The sequence below is a fragment of the Mesoplodon densirostris genome, chromosome 15 (genome assembly GCF_025265405.1).
Source record: "Mesoplodon densirostris isolate mMesDen1 chromosome 15, mMesDen1 primary haplotype, whole genome shotgun sequence".
In the NCBI taxonomy this organism is placed as follows: domain Eukaryota; kingdom Metazoa; phylum Chordata; class Mammalia; order Artiodactyla; family Ziphiidae; genus Mesoplodon; species Mesoplodon densirostris.
Genome location: NC_082675.1, coordinates 75209958 through 75229687, shown reverse-complemented (window position 1 = coordinate 75229687; position 19730 = coordinate 75209958). Strand labels below are relative to the sequence as shown.

At 46.9% G+C, this 19730-nt stretch overlaps 1 protein-coding gene across 2 annotated transcripts in view; it reads left to right on the top strand.

Moving 5' to 3' along the window:
* CCBE1 (collagen and calcium binding EGF domains 1) overlaps nt 1–18072 on the top strand; it is a 238370-nt gene extending 220298 nt beyond the window's left edge. For both annotated transcript variants that reach the window (XM_060119749.1, XM_060119750.1), the window contains exons 7-11: nt 8810–8930; nt 14340–14479; nt 14560–14595; nt 15339–15374; nt 17631–18072. In XM_060119749.1, coding sequence (XP_059975732.1) covers nt 8810–8930; nt 14340–14479; nt 14560–14595; nt 15339–15374; nt 17631–17864 — 567 coding nt within the window. In that variant the 3' untranslated portion in view covers nt 17865–18072. The remainder of the gene's footprint in view (nt 1–8809; nt 8931–14339; nt 14480–14559; nt 14596–15338; nt 15375–17630) is intronic.
* Nucleotides 18073–19730: the final 1658 nt, after the last annotated feature.

Sequence of the window (19730 nt, the reverse complement as noted above, 5' to 3'; positions counted from 1 at the left end):
TGAAGATCTAGCAACTTTAGCAGAGGCATATATGTGTATGATGTACAGATCCCAAATAGCTTGTGATCCAATAGAGAGACCAGGCAGAAAACCTTGCAAGTATGTCAATATAAATTCAGAGCTATCAATAATACATCCCACACAGATATCCTCACGTTGAACTTGGATCGATATTAGTATTTACTGAGCGAGTCTGAAAAAGAGTTCGTGGAAGAAGTTTGCATTTCATAGGCCAGAGGATTGAGGCCTGGGGGAGGCAGTTGATGCATGTCTCAAGGCCTAAGGCTACCCTCCGTTTTCTTCTCTGAGAGTCAGTAATCCAAGAGCCATGGGGAAGTTCCTTCCAGCCTGAATGTTCTTTAGGGTCAGTAACGCTACGTCTCACTAGTTCAGAAATTCAGTTGCTAATTCAACATCTGGCTTTTCCCTTAACCTCCCCGCAGTGTTTTACAATCCATGAAACAAGAAATGTTACGAAGAAGTTGAAAATTTTATGTTACCCTTAAAGCCCTTGCGGCAGAGCTACACACAGATCCAATAACAATACTTGTTAGTACTCCAGTAACTCTCCTGCACCGGGGTTGGCCTGGAATCGATCCACCTTAGACCGATTTCTCCTACAAGTGCATTGTGTCAAGTCTGAGCTAAAGCTGGCATTCAAGGAACGTCACAAGAAGCAACGCATTTTTTTTTTACTTTTTGTTTTTTTATTAGTTTCTGCTTTATAACAAAGTGAATCAGTTATACATATACATCTGTTCCCATATCCCTTCCCTCTTGCGTCTCCCTCCCTCTCACCCTCCCTATCCCACCCCTCCAGGCAGTCACAAAACACCGAGCTGATCTCCCTGGAAGCAACGCATTTTTAAAGGCGCCTAGTAGAACATGTCACATTCTGCAGTTGATAAAGCCGTTTTATATCCAGGATCCCATTTAATTCTCACCGTGATGCCGATATTGGCAGAGAGGTGCGGTGTCAGCCCAAGACGCAGGCCAGACCCTAAACCCTAGGTCTCCTCACTGCTGCTCCTGTGCTGGTGTGGGGCTTGTCCGTTGATTTTTAACTTCCTCTCACTACTGCTGATGCCATCTGTTCTGTTCAAAAAAGAACATGGGACAGCTGCCCAAATAAACATTGGCTCAGAAGTAGGTTACCGGGTGTCCTGGACCGTGGCCAGCCCCATAGTATAAAACGGTATGCAGACATGTTGAACAACACCATGAGTGTACAGTCAGCAAAATCCCAACCGTGTGAAACTCTGCAGGGCGAATGCCCCGTGTTCTTCAGTGGGTAGATTCTAAGAAAAGTGGAGCAGCAACCTGCAGGTTAAAAGCAGCTTAAAAGACGTATTGTTTTTTCAAGTGGGCAAGACTAGACCGTAGTGTCTAGGCCTGCACAGTTGGGTTTGATAAATTATTTTTTTAAAACACAGGAAGTGATTAAAATCAGAATAGTAGTTACTTTGCGGGGAGGGAGGGAGAAGGCTGTGATTGGGTCAAGGCATGTAGACAAAGTTCTGATTTTTTTTTTGGCCGCGCTGCATGTGGGATTTAGTTCCCCCACCAGGGATCGAACCTATGCCCCCTGTGGTGGAAGCGCAGAGTCTTAACCACTGGACCACCAGGGAAGTCCCTGACAAATTTCTGATTTTTGACTTAGGTGTTCGTTAAAAGGGTGTTTGCCTTATAATAATTTGCTAAGATATAGATTTGTTTTGTGGGGTTTCCAGATTCTGTGCCTTTATTTTCCAATGAAAAAGTTGTTTTGAAATGATGTGCAGATCCCAGTGCCTTCACCTCTACAATTTCTTCTGTGTTTTGGGAAGGAAAAAAACAAACAAGCAGGTGATTTGGCTAAAAAGAGAGTTTGGGGTATAGATAAAATACCCATCATTTGACTTGCAGAGAGGAGTCTCTGTCCCATCAGAACAGTGAAGAAAAATCTGAGCCAAGGAGCCAGTTGTTGTTGTTTTTTTAATAAATTTATTTATTTATTTATATTTATTTATTTTCCGTTGGGTTGGGTCTTCGCTGCTGCGCGGGGCTTTCTCTAGTTGCGGCGAGCGGGGGCTACTCTTCATTGAGGTGTGCGGGCTTCTCATTGCGGTGGCTTCTCTTGGTGCAGAGCATGGGCTACAGGTGCACGGGCTTCAGTAGTTGTGGCACGCGGGCTCCTGTAGTTGTGGCTCGCGAGTTCTAGAGCGAAGGCTCTGTAGTTATGGCGTACGGGCTTAGTTGCTCCACAGCATTTGGGATCTTCCAGGACCAGGGATCAAACCCATGTCGGCCTGAATTGGCAGGCGGATTCTTAACCACTGCGCCGCCAGAGAAGTCCCAAGGAGCCAGTTTTTAATTAACTTGTTTATTTTTTTATTTTTTACTGGTATGAAGCAATTTTTTCAGGTATGACTTTTTATTGAAATATAGTTGATTTACAATGTTATATTGGTTTCAGGTGTTCAACCTAGTGATTCAATATTTTTATAGTTTATACTCCATTTTAAATTATTATGAAATATTGGCTATATTCCCTGTGCTGTGCAGTGTTTCCTTGCAGCTCACTTATTTTATACACAGTAGTTTGTACGTCTTAGTCCCCTAACCCTATTCTGTCCCTCCCCCTTCCCTTTCCCCAGTGTTAACCACTAGTTTGTTCTCCATATCTGGGAGTTTGTTTCCGTTTTATTATATTCATTCATTTGTTTCACGTTTTAGATTTCACATATAAATGATAACACACTTGTCTTTCTCTGACTTACTTTACTTACTTACTTTATGGAAGCATTATGCCTTCCAAGTCCATCCATGTTGTTGCAAATGGCAAAATTTCATTCTTTTTTATATATCCAAAGAAAACAAAAATGCTAATTCAAAAAGATGCATGCACCCCAGTAGCAGCATCATTTACAATAGCCAATGGAAGCAACCCAAGTGTCCATCAACAGACGAATGCGTAAGGAAGATGTGGTGTATATATACACAATGGAAGCAGCAAGTTTTTAACAAGGCCCTTGTGTTCCTGCAGCGGGGGTGATCTGAGCTGAGAGAAGCACTGCTGCGGAGCTGTTGAGGAGGTGAGAGTGTGTGTTGAGCACCCGCTCTGGCCTGTGATGGGCTGGGAGATGACGAATGACAAGAATGTACAGAATAAAGGCCTGCCTTAAATAAGCTTCCTGTCTTAGCTGGGAAACCAAGCCCACAGTGGAGTTAACACAGTGGCCGAGTGGAGTGGGGCAGGCAGTGGAGGCTTCAGAAGTTAGAGGTCAATGCGATTTCAGAAGTATGAGCAGATGTGCAACCTGACAGCCGCGTTTGTTCGCTTCAGTGCTGCCTTTAGTGCTGGGCAAATCGATGGCTTCTCAGTGGTTCATGGTGTCCTCTGCTACCTTGATCTAGTTGCTCTGTAAAATGGGTCTTCTCAGGATGGCTGGGAAGACTATTCTATATGAAAGTGACTGTAGATTGCTTTGCCAAGTATCATGAGTGATATTAAGAGAGGCAGCTGGGGGTCTTCCCTGGTGGCGCAGTGGTTGAGAGTCCGCCTGCCGATGCAGGGGACAGGGGTTCGTGCCCTGGTCCGGGAAGATCCCACATGCCGCAGAGCGGCTGGGCCCGTGAGCCATGGCCGCTGAGCCTGTGCGTCCGGAGCCTGTGCTCCGCCACGGGAGAGGCCACAACAGTGAGAGGCCTGCGTACCACAAAAAAAAAAAAAAAAAAGAGAGGCAGCTGGGTGTTGTGGTGAGGACCACAGATTCCAGAACCAGACTGGCTAAGTTTAAGTCCTAGCCCCACTACTTCCTGGCTGTGTGACTCTGGGTAAGTTACTTAACCTCTCTGTGCCTCAGTTCTAGAGAAAGTGGATAACAGTGATACATACTACGTAGGGTGTTCATGATGATCAAATGAGTTAATATTTGTAAAGGACTTAGAACAGTCCCTGCCACCTAGAAAGAGCTCTGTAAACGTGTACCAAATAAATAATAAACATGAATTATATGTCCTAATAAAGTGCTTTACAGGCAGCATCTGATTCGTCCCAACAGCCCTGTGAGGTAGGTATTTTTATTACGAAGGCTAATATGAGATAATGATATTCATAATCCCATTGACTGGAATCCAGGAGAAATGCAGACTCTTCATGCAGACTTCTTCCCGAACACCTGCTCCCCTCAAGCCTGTCATCTGCTGTGTTTGGGTAGACAGTCAAGCCAGGATTTCTGGAGGGCTGCCTCTAAAACGCCAGTGCCAAAATGTTAAATATAACTCTATTTTTATGGTTATTGGAATATTTATCTTTCAATACTTTATTATTTTCAAAATATCCTATCATGATGGCATGCTAATTTTATAATGCAAATGCAGAAATTTTAATAAATCTATTAATGCCTTTGAAAAATAAAATAAAATAAAAATAATAATAATAAAACGCCAGTGCCATTACATTCCACTTATCCTGCTGACACACAGGAGCTGGTGGGAAGCAGGATGTAATCACCCAGCAGGAGGTCAGCCAGGAAGCTGAGGTCGGCGTTTACTGGGTCACCTCCTGACTTTTACAAGGGAGCAAAGAGAGCTGGAGAGGGCCCAGGGTGGGTGGGGACTAATCTCTGATGTCCCTCCACGTGCCAGTCTCATCCTCCCAGCTTGCTTACAGAATTTTACATCCAAAGACTTGCTCGTCTGGCCCAAACCTCTCGTTTTATAAACATGAAGGTGAGGACCTGGAAGGGTGAAGGGACTTACCCAAAGTCATCCCGCTGTTTAGAAACTGCCAGGAGCACCCCTCAACCCCCGACCCCATCCCACCCCGAAGAGCATTTGCACTGTGTCCGTGGTCCTGGCTGCTGGCAGTTACTAGTCTGGGCGCTGGGCCAGGCACATTCAGGACATCGTCACTTTCATCCTCCCAGCAGCCCTTCTTAGGTGGCTATTATGATCCTCATTTTATGGATGAGATAATCAGTTCTATAGCTTATCAAGATCCCACAGGTAGAATGTGGCAGGGCTGAGATTTAAACATAGATCTGCCTAATGCCAAAAACCCACAGATAAAATTCACATTTTAGTTTTTCTCTTGGAAGCAGATAATAAAACTGAACCAGCCTTCAAGGGCCAGTGTTGACCCTCCGTCCTCTAGTTAGAGTAGTTTCGCTTATAAATTCTCCTCACTCAGGGGTTCACCCCCGTTCCACCCCAGGACCCAGGCATGCAGTCACAGATTGGAGTGGCCTCTCGCTATGACCCAGTGACACCAGCACCATTGTAAATAAACCCCTGGGACGTAGCTGGGTCCTGGCAGTGAACCATGAACCCTGACCTGAAATTGTGCAAAGCTGGCTTTCAGATTGCGCAAGGTTGTAATTCTTATCGTTTTCCCTAGTGAATTCTAAACGATGATCATAGGGGAATTGAGTGCCTTTCCTTGCATCTTTCCGGGAACACTAGGTCTTCTCAAAGCACAGAAGAAGACTGTTTATCTGGAACGCACTGGATGGTCAGGAATCTTCTAGCTCAGGGACCTGCAAGGCTGTCCTTACCCAAGGATTTTCATACTAGCTAAGGGGCTCCAAAAGCACTGAGGGACCCTTCGGAAGAGAGTGTTGGTGCTTCTTTGAGCTTCCTGCCCTCTGAGCATCCTTGCACCATGAACTGAATGGATTTAAGTAAGAACTCCAAGAAACGGAAAAAAAAAAAAAAAACTGTGGAGGAATTTCTAGACGGAGGAGGATCCTAGGCTCAAATAGGCCACCTAGGGCAGCTGAAGCAGGGAAAAGACCTTGACCCAGGAGAGCCTGACGTGTGCTCTGCAGGCAAGCGAGGGGGGTGGACAGGAGGAGCAGGGCAACACCTCAGGCCTCATGGCCCCGTCCCTTCTGTATGCCAGGCCGCAGGGATACCGCCAGAACCCTCTCGTGGTTTCCCACCGTTTCACCTTTTAGAAACATTGCAAGCACTTCATTAAGGGGCTAATGGGATACAGGACTTGGACAGTCACCTTGCAGAGAGCTGGAAGAATTTGTTCTCCATCAGATGTATCAGGTACAAGTCGTTTGCCAACATACAAACCATGTATTATTGTGATGTTCGCTTTTCATTAATACTGGATTTCTTCTGTTAGCAAGAACATCTGTCTCTGTAACTAAGAAGAATCATCGCTTCTACATCTGGCTCAAGATGGCCCCAAACCCAGCAGCCACCCAGCAGGAGAAGGGGATCTTGGGGCAGGGGTGTCCTCCACAGTCATGTTTCGAAATAGTCATGCTAATCATTCCCAAACCTCCATGCTCAGAAACAGACACCAGTGCAGGAGGCCGAGGACTTTATGAAGCCAGAGAAGGTCATCTGGACAGCAGAACTTTCCCAAGCCTCCCACTGCCATTCATACACTGGTCTCTTAGCTGCAGTTCAGTAGGTGGATTTTGTAGTTTCCCCATAAATTCCTCGGGCCTAGGCTTGGGGGGTTCAAGATCTCACGATCATCTTTTACTCCATCTCCGTGCTCTGTTACTATCAACCCAGGTGCCCTGAGGCCCCAGGGGTTATTCGTGTGGCGTGGTTGAACTCAACTGGGACTGTCTAGTCTCCCTGGGGCAGGAGGAAACCCATGGGGAAGAAAAGGAGAGGTGAGAAATTCTGACTTGCCCATGAAGTAGGAAAGTAAAGAAAACTCCAGGGTTTTTCTTTCTTTTTTTAATTTTTCATTTCATTTTTTTTTATTTATTTATTTTTGGCTGCATTGGGTCTTCGTTGCTGTGCGTGGACTTTCTCTAGTTGCAGCGAGCGGGGTCTACTCTTCGTTGTGGTGCATGGGCTTCTCATTGCGGTGGCTTCTCTTGTTGCAGAGCACAGGCTCTAGGCACATGGGCTTCAGCAGTTGCAGCACGCGGGCTCAGTAGTTGTGGCGCGTGGGCTCAGTAGTTGTGGCACACAGGCTTAGTTACTCTGCGGCAAGTGGGATCTTCCCAGACCAGGGATCGAACCCGTGTCCCCTGCATTGATTGGCAGGCAGATTCTTAAACACTGCACCACCAGGGAGGCCCCCAACTCCACGGTTTTTCAAATCAACATTCAATTCTATATTTCTTGTCACCAAAAGCTGTAGTAATTTGGAGTTGACATAAGCCTCAGAGGGAGAACTTGCACAATTTCTAATTTAGCACTCTGTGCTGATGCTGAACCCACAGAGCACAACTCTGTCACAGTGGCAGTTGGCCACCTCTGATCACAAACAGGTGGTAGGAAACTCTCTCCACAGCTCAGATCCAAAGATGGGTGTAGAGCCTTGGAGCGCTCCATGGGCAAGGATGAGATATCCACGGACCTTCTCGTAGCTTGCATTGCCCTCTGGCCAGAGGGTCCCCAAGCAGGGCCTCGTCCAGGAGGACGTGGGTGGCAAATGCAACTTGCTTCAGAAAATCACAGTGATACTTGGTTTCTGTGGGACTCCAGGATCCCAAGTGAATCCTCTGAGGGTAGCTCTGAGCCTCAAAAACACAGTCTCCACTGGATTTTACACCCCTGAATCAGCTTCCTGGAAGGAAGAGACTAGAACTACCATTTATCAAGCACTTAGTACATTTCAGGTCCTGTGCTGGGCACCTGATACACACTACTGGTGTAATCCTCACGTCTTAATGGTGGGCATTATCAGTGAGGAAATGGACATTAAGAGCGTGCAGTTCTTACCAAGGGTCTCCCTGATTCCTGACCTCAAGGAATGCAAAGGTCATTCACGTGTGTGATCCCTCTGGCTTCCCCTAGAATGAGCTCCTGAAATCAGAGAGAGAGAGAGGCAGGGAGCCACGGTGCCTTTTATGACCTTATCTCAGAAATTACACACCGTCCTCTTGTCATTTTTTCTATTCATTAGAAGCAAATCCCTAAGCACAACCCACACTCAGAGGGTAGAAGATTAGCCTCCACCTTTTAAAGGGAGGAGTGTCCAAAAAATTGTGGACATATTTTAAAACCATCACAGTCACTGTTTCCCAAACACCTGAGCATACACGTGACCTGTAAGTCATGTTTTCCATCCTGGCTCCCAAGGCGGAGATCTGTAAGAGCCGGGACCATGTCTTGTTCACTGTTGTCGCCTTAGAACGAAGCACAGGGCCTGGCACGTAGTAGTTTCTCAAATATTTGAGACATGAGTTCTTAATAAAAGTCTGAAACAGGTAGATTGTGTTAATTATGATGCTAATGACTCTAATGATATCTAGGCACACTGGAACTGATCCAGGTTCACCCACTAACCAACCAGCGGAGTGATCTTGTACAAGTTGTTTTGACTAGAAGGCCTCTGGGTTTATAAGGAGGACCTCTACAGTCCGTCTGCACTCTGACTGACTCGGATAAAGGCGTATGCACAGGGGCTTCCCTGGTGGCACAGTGGTTGAGAATCTGCCTGCTAATGCAGGGGACACGGGTTCGAGCCCTGGTCTGGAAGGATCCCACATGCCGCGGAGCAACTAGGCCCGTGAGCCACAACTACTGAGCCTGCGTGTCTGGAGCCTGTGCTCCGCAACAAGAAAGGCCGCAATAGTGACAGGCCCGCACACCACGATGAAGAGTGACCCCCCGCTTGCCACAACTAGAGAAAGCCCTCGCACAGAAACGAAGACCCAACACAGCAAAAATAAATTAATTAATTAATTTTTTAGAAAATGACTTAACTCATTCATTAAACAAAAAAAAAAAGACGTATGCACAAGAAAAGGCTCTGTGGCCTCTGCAGACCACACAGCGCAGGGCATTCCCTGGCAGTGGAGCCATCCGTGCTTCCTGACCCAGGTTCCTCTTCTCTTTGCAGATTGCCCTGCTACCCAACAGCGCTGCGGACCTGGGCAAGTACATCACTGGTGACAAGGTGCTGGCCTCAAATGCCTACATCCCAGGACCTCCTGGCCTGCCTGGGGGCCAGGGCCCCCCCGGTGAGTATGAAGAAGAGCGTAAAAGCATAGACTGAAAGCAAATAGCATAAAAGGGTGATAGGCTCACCAGCCAGGGCCTGCCGAGAGCTCACGTTTAGTTGGGGGGTGGGACAGAGTTTTGTAGCTTCCGTGGACGGGAGCAGAAGCCGGGGTCCAGGGAGTCCCATGCCCGTGTGCCAAGAGGGCCTCGGGGAATTGGGTCAAGCCTGAGACACCCTTCTAACCAATAGTAATCAGGGAGAAAAAAGTCATTATCCTGGGTCTGGACAAGATTTATAAAGATCATCTTACATTACAGAGAAACAAAATGAAAACTATTTTTAACACTAACATACTTGAACGTAGGATGGCGTAATGAACTCCTGTGGGCTCATCACCTGGTGCCAACACCTTATGGCCGGCCTCATTGCCACTCTTCCCCAATCCTGTCTCCTCCTTTCCCTGTTATTTGTGAACACACTTACATTGATATTTATTTTGATATCTATCTCTATGTTTTCCTTTAAAAGTCAATCTCATTGAGATACGATTCTATACAATAAAATGTACACACTGAACATACAGTTGGACGAGTTTAGACAGATGCATACACCCTACGTCAAGCACTTACTAACCACCACCCTATATCTGGTCTACATCAAGGTGTAGAACATTTCCATGCCCAGAAAGTTCCCTTGTGCCCTTGGCAATCTACATCCTCAGCTCTAGGCAGTCACTGACCTGCTTTCTATTGCTGCAGTTTAGTCTGTTCTACAGCTTCATAGAAAGGAATCTATTCCTTCTGTCTGGCTTCCTCCACATACTGTTTTGGAGATTCACCCTTGTTACTCTGAAGAAAACCCCAAATATCCTATCATTCTGTCAGGCAATACGCAATGAGACCTTTAAAAAATAACAACAGGATGTTATCTGTTTTATTATGGGTCCCTCCATAGACAGATCAATACTCTTTTCTTCACACCCATGAAGGAGATGCTATTAGTGTTGACAAATGACTCTAAGACATGGATGTCTTATCCCTCATGCTCATCGCTTAGCAGTGTGCTAGGTGTTGTGAATGACCTGACATTCTAACGAGGATGACAAGACACATAAAGGGAAAGCAAATAGAATAAAACAGTACCTGCCTGCCCCCAAGTAAAGTATGCAGGTACTTCCTGCTGTGGAAACTTAAAGAAGAGAGAGATCACTGTAGCCTGCAGTGGTCAGGGGACTTGGGGTTTGAGCTGGACCTGGAAGAACATGAAAGGTAGGATTGGTCCAAGCACAAAGGACACGGCAGATTTTAGGCTGGAAGGTCAGCAAAAACAAAGGCTCAGAATGCTTCCCAAACTCTATGTTTTCTTCTCCACTTATATCTTCATCTCCTGGTTTCCATCAAAACCCAGGTGGCCTGGGTCTCAGTCTGTACAGAGACCAAGAACTGGTCCAGGACTTTGGTTTCTCCTCTCGTTCACTCTTGTGGCCTCTGGGTCATGGTTGAGTTTTCTCCAGCAGATGCCACACACAGGCAGCCTCTTGCTGCTTCTAAGTAGACTCCATACAAACTGACTGTTTGCACAGTGTTCTCCATCCTTCTCTAAGAGAATGTTCTCACTCTGCTTCCCTGGAGGAAGTTCATCCCCCCAGGCCAGCCTACCTGTCACTTCAACAAGGACAAAGTAGGAACAGGGGAGCCACTGGCTTCTTTCTTCTTCTTCTTCTTCTTTGTTTTAACATCTTTATTGGAGTATAATTGCTTTACAATGGTGTGTTAGTTTCTGCTTTATAACAAAGTGCATCAGCTATACATATATATATATCCCCATATCTCCTCCCTCTTGCGTCTCCCTCCCACCTTCCCTATCCCACCCCTCTAGGTGGCGACAAAGCACCCAGCTGATCTCCCTGTGCTATGCGGCTGCTTCCCACTAGCTATCTATTTTACATTTGGTAGTGTATATAAGTCCCTGCCACTCTCTCACTTAATGAATGACTTGCTAGCTTTCCTTTCCAGTTCTGCCGTCTGGTTTCTAGCATGGTTTGAGCTGTCCAGGGTCCTTGCTGGAGCAGGGAGTGATTGAGGACTAGCTTTGGCAATGGGCTATGCCCTTGCTTTCTCCTCCAGTCCTTACTCCTTCTCTCTCCTTACTTCTAGCATCATAGTTTGTGATGCCCTCAGTTGAGATGTGTTAGGGCAACTAGAGAGATAATAAGATTTCTCTTACCCTTAACTAAAATTCCAGTCCTGGAGTCTGATAAATCACAGCCTGGGCCACCAATACAGGAAGCTCTACTAGGCTGGAATCCTTTGGCTTTGGTGTTGAGGGAGTGGCTGCTGTTCTGTGCCCCCCACTGTTCCTTTATAAGGTGCTGACGTTTGTACATCAAAGCCCCACAGTTTAAAGGCACTTGACGTAGTGATCTCTGAAGTACATTGACTGTGTAAATGAAGGTGAGATATTACCTCTGGCCTGTCCTTGTGCTATCGGAGGTAAAATATTTAGTTATAAGAGGGATCTGGTTCCCTTCCCAGATGAACTCTTTCAGGATGTACCTGGAACCAGCATTGAGAGTAGGGGGTGAGAGACATACTTGGATGGAACATTGACTGCCTTTTATGTTGGCTCAATTATTTTGTGAGCTACAAAAGACGTCCCCAAACATGATAAGTTTGAAGTCTTTGTTTTGTTTTGTTTTCCGGTACCTGAAAGCCATTCCATCCTATCACTGTGCTCTGCCGATTGTAGGAGCCGCGTACGATCAAGAAGTAATTACTGTATGCGTTTGAAAGAGAGGAATCATTATAGCACTAAGGCATACATTGCTGAGGAATAATTACAGCCCAGCAATCTGCCCAGCCTCTTCATTGCAGTCGTTTGACACGACGCTTTTACTAAGCAGCCTTCTCTGTACCTGGGCCTCTCTGAGCGTGTGCTGACGATTAAGATATAACCCATGCCCTCATAAAGTTGACAGGCTAAAATGGGTTAAAACACAATATCCTTCCCTATGCAAAAGAATGAAGTTAGACTCTTGCTTTACACCACATACAAAATGGATTAAAGACCTAAATGTAAGACCTGAAACTATAAAACTCTTAGGAGAAAACAGGCAAAAACTTTCATGACATTAGATTTGGCAGTGATTTCTTGGATATGATGCCAAAAGCACAGATGACAAAAGCAAAAAGAGACCTGCAATTACCTCATCTGTTCGGGCAAGCTGTCTATTCCTCTAGCTCCTTTAACATACGTTGTGATTTTAAAGTCCCTGTATGATAACCTTAACATCCGGGTCACCTCTAAGTCTGATTCTGTTGATTGCTCTGTCTTGAATGGGGGCTGTTTAATCAGGGAGGGGGTTGTTTTTGTTTGCTTTTTGGTTTTTTATAATGTGCCTCAAAATTTTGGACTGAATGCCAGATACCATTTGGAGAGGAACAGTAGAGACTGGGGGACAAAGTAATTACTCCTGGAGATGGGTATCCAGGCTGCTAGCAAGAAGCACTGGGTCGATCTAATGAATAACTGAGCCAGGTTTGCATGTGTTCTCACTGTCTCTACCTCTAGTGTTCCACAGTCTTCAAGTTTTCAGATTCCTCCGATGGTAGGATACCGTTACTCTATGTTTAGTGGGGGCCTAGGGTGCCGGTGGGTTTTTCTCAGCGGTTCTCAGCTTTCAGCAGCCCCTGCACAGCTGTGCCGCTCTGAGCTCCTCTCTCCACGTTCTTGCTGTTCTCCAGTGGGAGACTGCTGTGACTTACTACTCCGATGTAGAGCTGTGGAGCTCAAGGATGTTTCAGTTCTCCTGGTCCAGCTGCAGCCCTAAGCATGACCTGGGCATCCAGGCATTAGGGTAAGGCCTTCTCCCCACCTGTGGCAACCCAACTCTGGCTTGTATCCGTGGTGGATCTTGAGCCGGAGAGTTTGCTGCCCCTCCTCTAATAGGAATAGCCGTCCCCCCGGGTCCTGCAGGAGATTTGCTGCCCCACGTCAGTGGCTTGAGGCTTTTGCCCCAAATGGTTGAAAGTAGGAAAGTTACACAGTAAGACTTGTTCAGAAATAATATTCATATAGAGGTGTGAAGAACAGGTGAGGGATGAACAAGACTGATGGGAAACAGAAGGACTAGCTGTGAGGCAAGAGTTGAAGCAAATAGGGCTTCCCTGGTGGCACAGTGGTTGAGAGTCCGCCTGCCGATGCAGGGGACACGGGTTCGTGCCCTGGTCCAGGAAGATCCCACATGCCGCGGGGCAGCTGGGCCCGTGAGCCATGGCCGCTGAGCCTGCGCGTCCGGAGCCTGTGCTCCGCAACGGGAGAGGCCACAGCAGTGAGAGGCCCACGTACCGGGAAAAAAAAAAAAAAAGAGTTGAAGCAAATAAAAGGAAGGGCTACAATGAAGAGTAGGCCCTGCTCACCGCAGCTTGAGGAAGCTGGCGTGCAGCAACAAAGACCAACGCAGCCAAAAATAAAAAATAAATAAATTAAGAAAAGAGAAAACGGAAGGGCTAACATAGATTTTTATTTTAGTGCCTCAGTGTGTGAGGTGCTACACCAAGTGGTGTGTATGTGTATCTAAAGTCTCATTTAATGCTCAGAACTGCTCTGTAAGGTAGATTTTTTTTTTTTTTTTTTTTTTTTTTGCGGTACGCAGGCCTCTCACTGTTGTGGCCTTTCCGGCTGCGGAGCACAGGCTCCGGACGCGCAGGCTCAGCGGCCATGACTCACGGGCCCAGCCGCTCTGCGGCATGTGGGATCCTCCTGGACCGGGGCACGAACCCGTGTCCCCTGCATCGGCAGGCGGACTCTCAACCACTGCGCCACCAGGGAAGCCCTGTAAGGTAGACTTTTATTAGCCCTGCTTTACAGATGAGGCACTAAGGTTCAAAGAGGTCAAGCAGCTTGTCCGAGATTTAGAGGCAGGTCCCTCTGCTGCTGAAACCTGGACACTCACCACTCCCCAGCTGCATTAACCACCGCCCTGCAGTGACGGGGGGGTGCCGAGGAGCAGATCGTTGTGAGACGTTAAAGAAGTGAAGTGCACAGAACTGGTCACAGATTGGATAAGGAGCTTGTGCAAACAGGGAAATCTATAGGAAGACTCAAGTTTCTGGCTTGAGTGGCTGGGGGACTGGAGGTCCGTGAAAAGAATGGGGAAGTCTGAGTCACTTCGCTGTACACCTGAAACTAACACAACATTGTAAACCAACTGTATTTCAATAAACATTTTTAAAAAGAATAGGGAGGGCAATTTCTGGTCGTGTTAAGTTCAGACTGCCTATGGGACATCTCAGTGGAGAGGTCAGAAGGCAAAGGTCAGAGTGGGAAGAGAAGTGGCTGAATGGGGCTCCTGGACTCTCTTGTCAGTCAGCCAGGGCCCTTGTCCTCCTCGCGGGCTGTGGACTAATGAGGTGTTCTTTGATTGCAGGCTCACCAGGACCAAAGGGGAGCCCAGGCTTCCCGGGTATTCCAGGCCCCCCCGGGCAGCCCGGCCCGCGGGGCTCAATGGGACCCATGGGACCATCTCCTGATCTGTCCCACATTAAGCAAGGCCGGAGGGGCCCTGTGGTCAGTATTTCATCAGACCTCCCATATGTAGTTGGGGAAGGCATGTTCCTTCTGTTAAACTAGGTCCCTTTGTCTTGTAGGGTCCACCAGGTGCCCCAGGAAGAGATGGTTCTAAGGTAAGTCTTCTGAGGGGTCCTTACAAGGCTTAGGTTTCTCAGTTTCCACCTACTGTGCAGCCATCACGTAAAGCTCAAGCACAGTTTGTTGTCTCCTTTTTGCATGTGGCAAAGTTGAGACACAGATGCACTTTTTGTCCCCAAAGCTGGGAGGAGAATCTAAAAAGCCATTTTCCTAAAATACAGAACAACCGTAATAACAAAAACAACCACCAAAACCGCTTCTAAGAAAAATTACCCCGTAAATGTTAAACAAGCCTCCTTGCTGTCATGGTAGCGTGGGTTTTTCTCGTTAGCCAGTGTTACTTACTTGTGGGGCTGTTTTGTGTGTGTTCCCATTTCTTTGTGGTGTTTAAGTCAAGAACAGAAGTCCCATTCTGTGCAAGTGGGTGGTCCCACTCTGAGGGCTGCCTGCCACTTGCCTCATACAGAAGTCAGTGTGAGTTACTTTAGAGGCCTCTAAGTTATCCCACACACTGCCTGGAAATACCAGCTTTCCTCCTGTCAGATCTGGTTGGAAAATATATGGCCTTGGGGGAAATCAAAATGAGAGGCACTTGACTCAAAGCAGCTCGGTTCAAACCAGCGATCCCAAGTGTGCAGCTTCAAGCTTAACGTTTGTTTCCCGTAGGAAATATTTTCTGTTTTGTGCAGGGAGATGGTAGTGGTGGGGGTCTAAATAGAGACTGGGGTGGTGGCATCCGTGTTGTCCAGAAAGCTAACCCTGACCCTTCTGTTCTTAGGGGGAAAGAGGAGCACCTGGCCCCAGAGGGTCTCCAGTAAGTAGCACCGCCTGTCCTGCTTCCCCAGTGCATTGTGCTCAGGGCTGCAGCTCTGATGAGCCTGTAAGTTGGTCTCAGGAGCAACAGCCAGCCCCTTCCAGCTGTCGCTCAGCTTGCCCACAGAGAACTCCGTGGTTAGAAGCAGAATCACAGAAGCCTTTAGCAGCTGGTTGGGTTTTCCTTTTGAAAATTCATTTCCTATTGTTGTTTCTTTTATCATAGCTAATCTTTACTTGGAATGTCTTCTCTTAAGATTCAAAACCCCAGTATGTCGTGAGTCTGTTTCCAGGTGTGTCTTACAACATCTGAAGGAGCTAGAAAAGAAATCTATGGGGTTAAGTCATAACTCTGAACGTTTAAGAATTTAGCCACCACTAGAACCCTAGCAGGTTGGATGACCATCCTCTCCAGAAAGCTCAGACATGCACAGCTACTCTGGACCATTGAGACAAAATTAGCTGGATTGTATGTATAGTGTCTGGGAGATTAAAAATAAAAATTAATCGTATCCAAAAGCACAGATGGGGCTTCCCTGGTGGCACAGTGGTTGAGAGTCCACCTGCCGATGCAGGGGACACGGGTTCGTGCCCCAGTCCGGGAAGATCCCACATGCCGCGGAGCGGCTGGGCCCGTGAACCATGGCCGCTGAGCCTGCGCATCCGGAGCCTGTGCTCCGCAAAGGGAGAGGCCACAACAGTGAGAGGCCCGCGTACCGCAAAAAAAAAAAAAAAAAAGCACAGATGATTCAAGCAACCCCATTGCTTGTGAAGAAGTCAGTATCACTTCTGAAGAAAGACAAAGATCCTTGACCTTAGAGGTAGGAGGTCTGAGATGCCATCTCCACTCTTCCACCTGTTAGCTCTCTGATCACGGCCATGTCACTTAGCATCCATCTCTGGGTGTCCATCCCCTAATCTGTGCAATGCAGGTGGCATCTGAACTGCCACACCTCAGGTGATCATCCACTGATGTCAGAATGCTCTCCGTACAGCACTGAGTGCTTTGCAGAGTTACGTAAAAGCTGCTGTCCTGCTGCTTGCTAAGGTGGTGGCTTCAAAGCAGGGGTTGTGGAGGCTGATAAAGACTGAAGCCCAGAACACGCATGTTCACACATTATTTTCCCATGTTCCACACAGCACTTCATAGAAATTAAGGCTTAGTAAATAGTTTATAATGACAAAAGGTGTTCAGTCAGTAGAAGAATTAGGAAGCCTTCGTTTGGACCTTTCCTGATCAATGAGGAATGGACGCCTTTACCATATACTGAACTTTGTTTAAATTACAGTTATAGGGCTTCCCTGGTGGTGCAGTGGTTAAGAATCCACCTGCCAATGCAGGGGACACGGGTTCGAGCCCTGGTCCAGGAAGATCCCACATGCTGCGGAGCAACTAAGCCCGTGAGCCACAACTACTGAGCCTGTGCTCTAGAGCCCATGAGCCACAACTACTGAGCCCACGTGCCGCAACTACTGAAGCCCACGCACCTAGAGCCCATGCTGTGCAACAAGAGAAGCCACTGCAGTGAGAAGCCTGCGCACCGCAACAAAGAGTAGCCCCGGCTCACCACAGCTACAGAAAAGCCCGCGCGCAGCAACAAAGACCCAACACAGCCAAAAATAAAAATAAATAAATAAATTTATTTTTTAAAAATTTCAGTTATAGTCAACCATCCTTATAGACATTTTAATAATTTCATTTTTTAAAAGATAACATTTAAAAATGTGTTATGCTACATGCACTGTACGTGCATGAACTCATTAAACCCACGCTTATGAAACCCTACAGAGTTAGGACTGTTATTATCCCCGTTTTATGGATGGGAAGCAGAAACCCACATCAATTAAGTAACTTGCCCAGGGCAACACGGCTAGTGAGTGGCAGAGCTGAGGTTCAAACGCAACAGAACCCCAGCCTCTTAACCACTACCCTCTGCCTTCGTAAGTGTCTTCCAGGGTTCTTTGGAAAGTAACCTAGGAGGGTTATTCTCATATTCTGTCATTTTACTGGGTTTGATAGAGCCTAGAGCTACGAGAGGTCAGCATGTCACCATAGCTCATCCGGGAGCTGAAGGAATAGAAGGCAGAATCCCCCAGGCTGTTGTAGGCCTTATGTCTCGTCCCTTTGCGACACAGAGTTGACTTAAGTAGTTGCCAGCAAGCAGCAGGACAGCAGACCCCGGACCCCACGGAAGCCATCAGTTGGCCAGGGGTTGGGTGTGTGGTGGTCTAGCTTTGACACCTCTCTCCTGCGCAGGGACCCCCTGGTTCTTTTGATTTCCTGCTGCTCATGCTGGCGGACATCCGCAACGACATCGCCGAGCTGCAGGAAAAGGTGTTCGGGCACCGGACTCACTCTTCAGCAGAGGAGTTCCCGTTACCTCAGGAATTTTCCAGCTCTCCAGAGATCATGGACTTCGGCTCTGGAGATGACAACCCCAAAAGAACTGAGACAAGAGACTTGGGAACCCACAGAGACTTCTATACTTAGCACACGCCGACATCTTCACGCCAAAGGAAGAGAAGTGTTCGCCTGCAGTGAAATCATCCAAAGAACAGAACAAAACACCACTGGAGACCTAGAAAAGATACGTTCTTTTTCTCTTTTTTTTAAACTCTTTTCCTTTCTTCTCCGTACTTCTTTTATTCCAAACACTATTTTCAGGCTAGACATACTAAAGACAAGAGGGAGGAAATGATTGATTTATGTGCTTCCCCTGGAGAATCTTCAGTGGAACTTTTCTTTGACTTCCTTATTTTCCAGGGACTTCTGATTTCTGAATCAGGTATTCTCACAGTGTCTTAAAATTTGGCAGACTATCAAAAAGGGGGAAATGGCAAGGTGAGTTCTAAGAAAATGTGAGTTTACTTATTAAAAATAATAGATATGTGGGCTTCCCTGGTGGCGCAGTGGTTGCGAGTCCGCCTGCGGATGCAGGGGACACGGGTTCATGCCCCGGTCCGGGAAGATACCACATGCCGCGGAGCGGCTGGGCCCGTGAGCCATGGCCGCTGAGCCTGCGCGTCCGGAGCCTGTGCTCCGCAACGGGAGAGGCCACAGCAGTGAGAGGCCCGCGTACCGCAAAAAAAAAAATAAAATAAATAATAATAATAATAATAATAATAATAGATATGTGTCCAAAATAGACTATTACACCTCAGTGTCAAAATTAAATCAAATTAAATGAATTAAATGAATTAAGTCAAATCAAAATTTTCAGTGAAAAGGGGGAGATGACAATGTATATTTATCTTGGTGGATAATTCTTTTTCCTTGTCAATCTAACAGGTTTAAAATATTCTGTCGTCTTATCCAACCTTGTTTCCTAATTTTGATTAAGGAAAGGAGAGAAGGAGTGGAGATTAGAAAAGATGGAGAAAAATTACAGTCCCACATTGACTGTCCTATAAGCTGCCACATACTAACACTCAAGTTGTGACAGTTAAGGGTTCATACCACGCTTATCTATAACTATCCTTTTTGAAGAAGAAAATTACTGTAGCTGTAGGAATAAATTCCATTTTCAAGACAAAAAGTAAGTGAATGCAGTGCCCTGGTTCACATTAGAACAGCGGGCTCCCGGTTTGCCAGGACATTTTAAAGCTATCTGATCGAATGAGTGAGCTTGCTTAGTAAACCATAGATTATTTGTTAAATAAAGGTAACTGACCCTTAGGGAGAGGTGCCGAGTTCCCTGGCTGTGACCGGGTGCCCGCCAGGTGCCATTAGGCTGTGATCCAGGTTGAATTGGTGTACAGTGGGGCTCAGGCTGGAAGAGGCTGCCTGCTCGGGTTGTTGGCCATGGTTGTTGGCCAACAACCTTGGGCAGGGGACCTGCTGCATCACAGAGGCAGGTAAGTTTGCTGTCTGTGGGAATTAGAAGCCCTTGTCAGGGGCCAGCCAAGCTTGCCAGCGTGTTGAGACTAACACATAATTGAAAGATTTCTTGGATGAGGGAGGGGAAAAACAACAGTTTTCCTCCTTTGCTAAAAACTTCCTCCCCTTTTTTCCTTAATTTTCCATAATTTAGTCCAAGTTCCAGTTCTTGCAGGTCTTCTTGATTTCCCTTCCTTGGCAAATACAGGCAGCAGCTGGAAAAGTATGTTCCCAAACCTCCCCTGGAGTCAGTGTTTGCTGTTACACTTCTGGGTCCCAGAAGGACACACATTCCGGAAAAGGCTTTCTCTGGAACCACAGGAGCACGAGTGCTCAAGGGAGGGGCAGGAGCATCTGCCACTTTGTAATTTTGTTGGGGAACCTCTTGGTTTTAATGGGCAGCTTACAGGCTCCTTCAGGTTCACTTTGTGGCTTTGTCGTTTGACACCCAGAATGACGTTTCATCGACCTGTTCAGGAG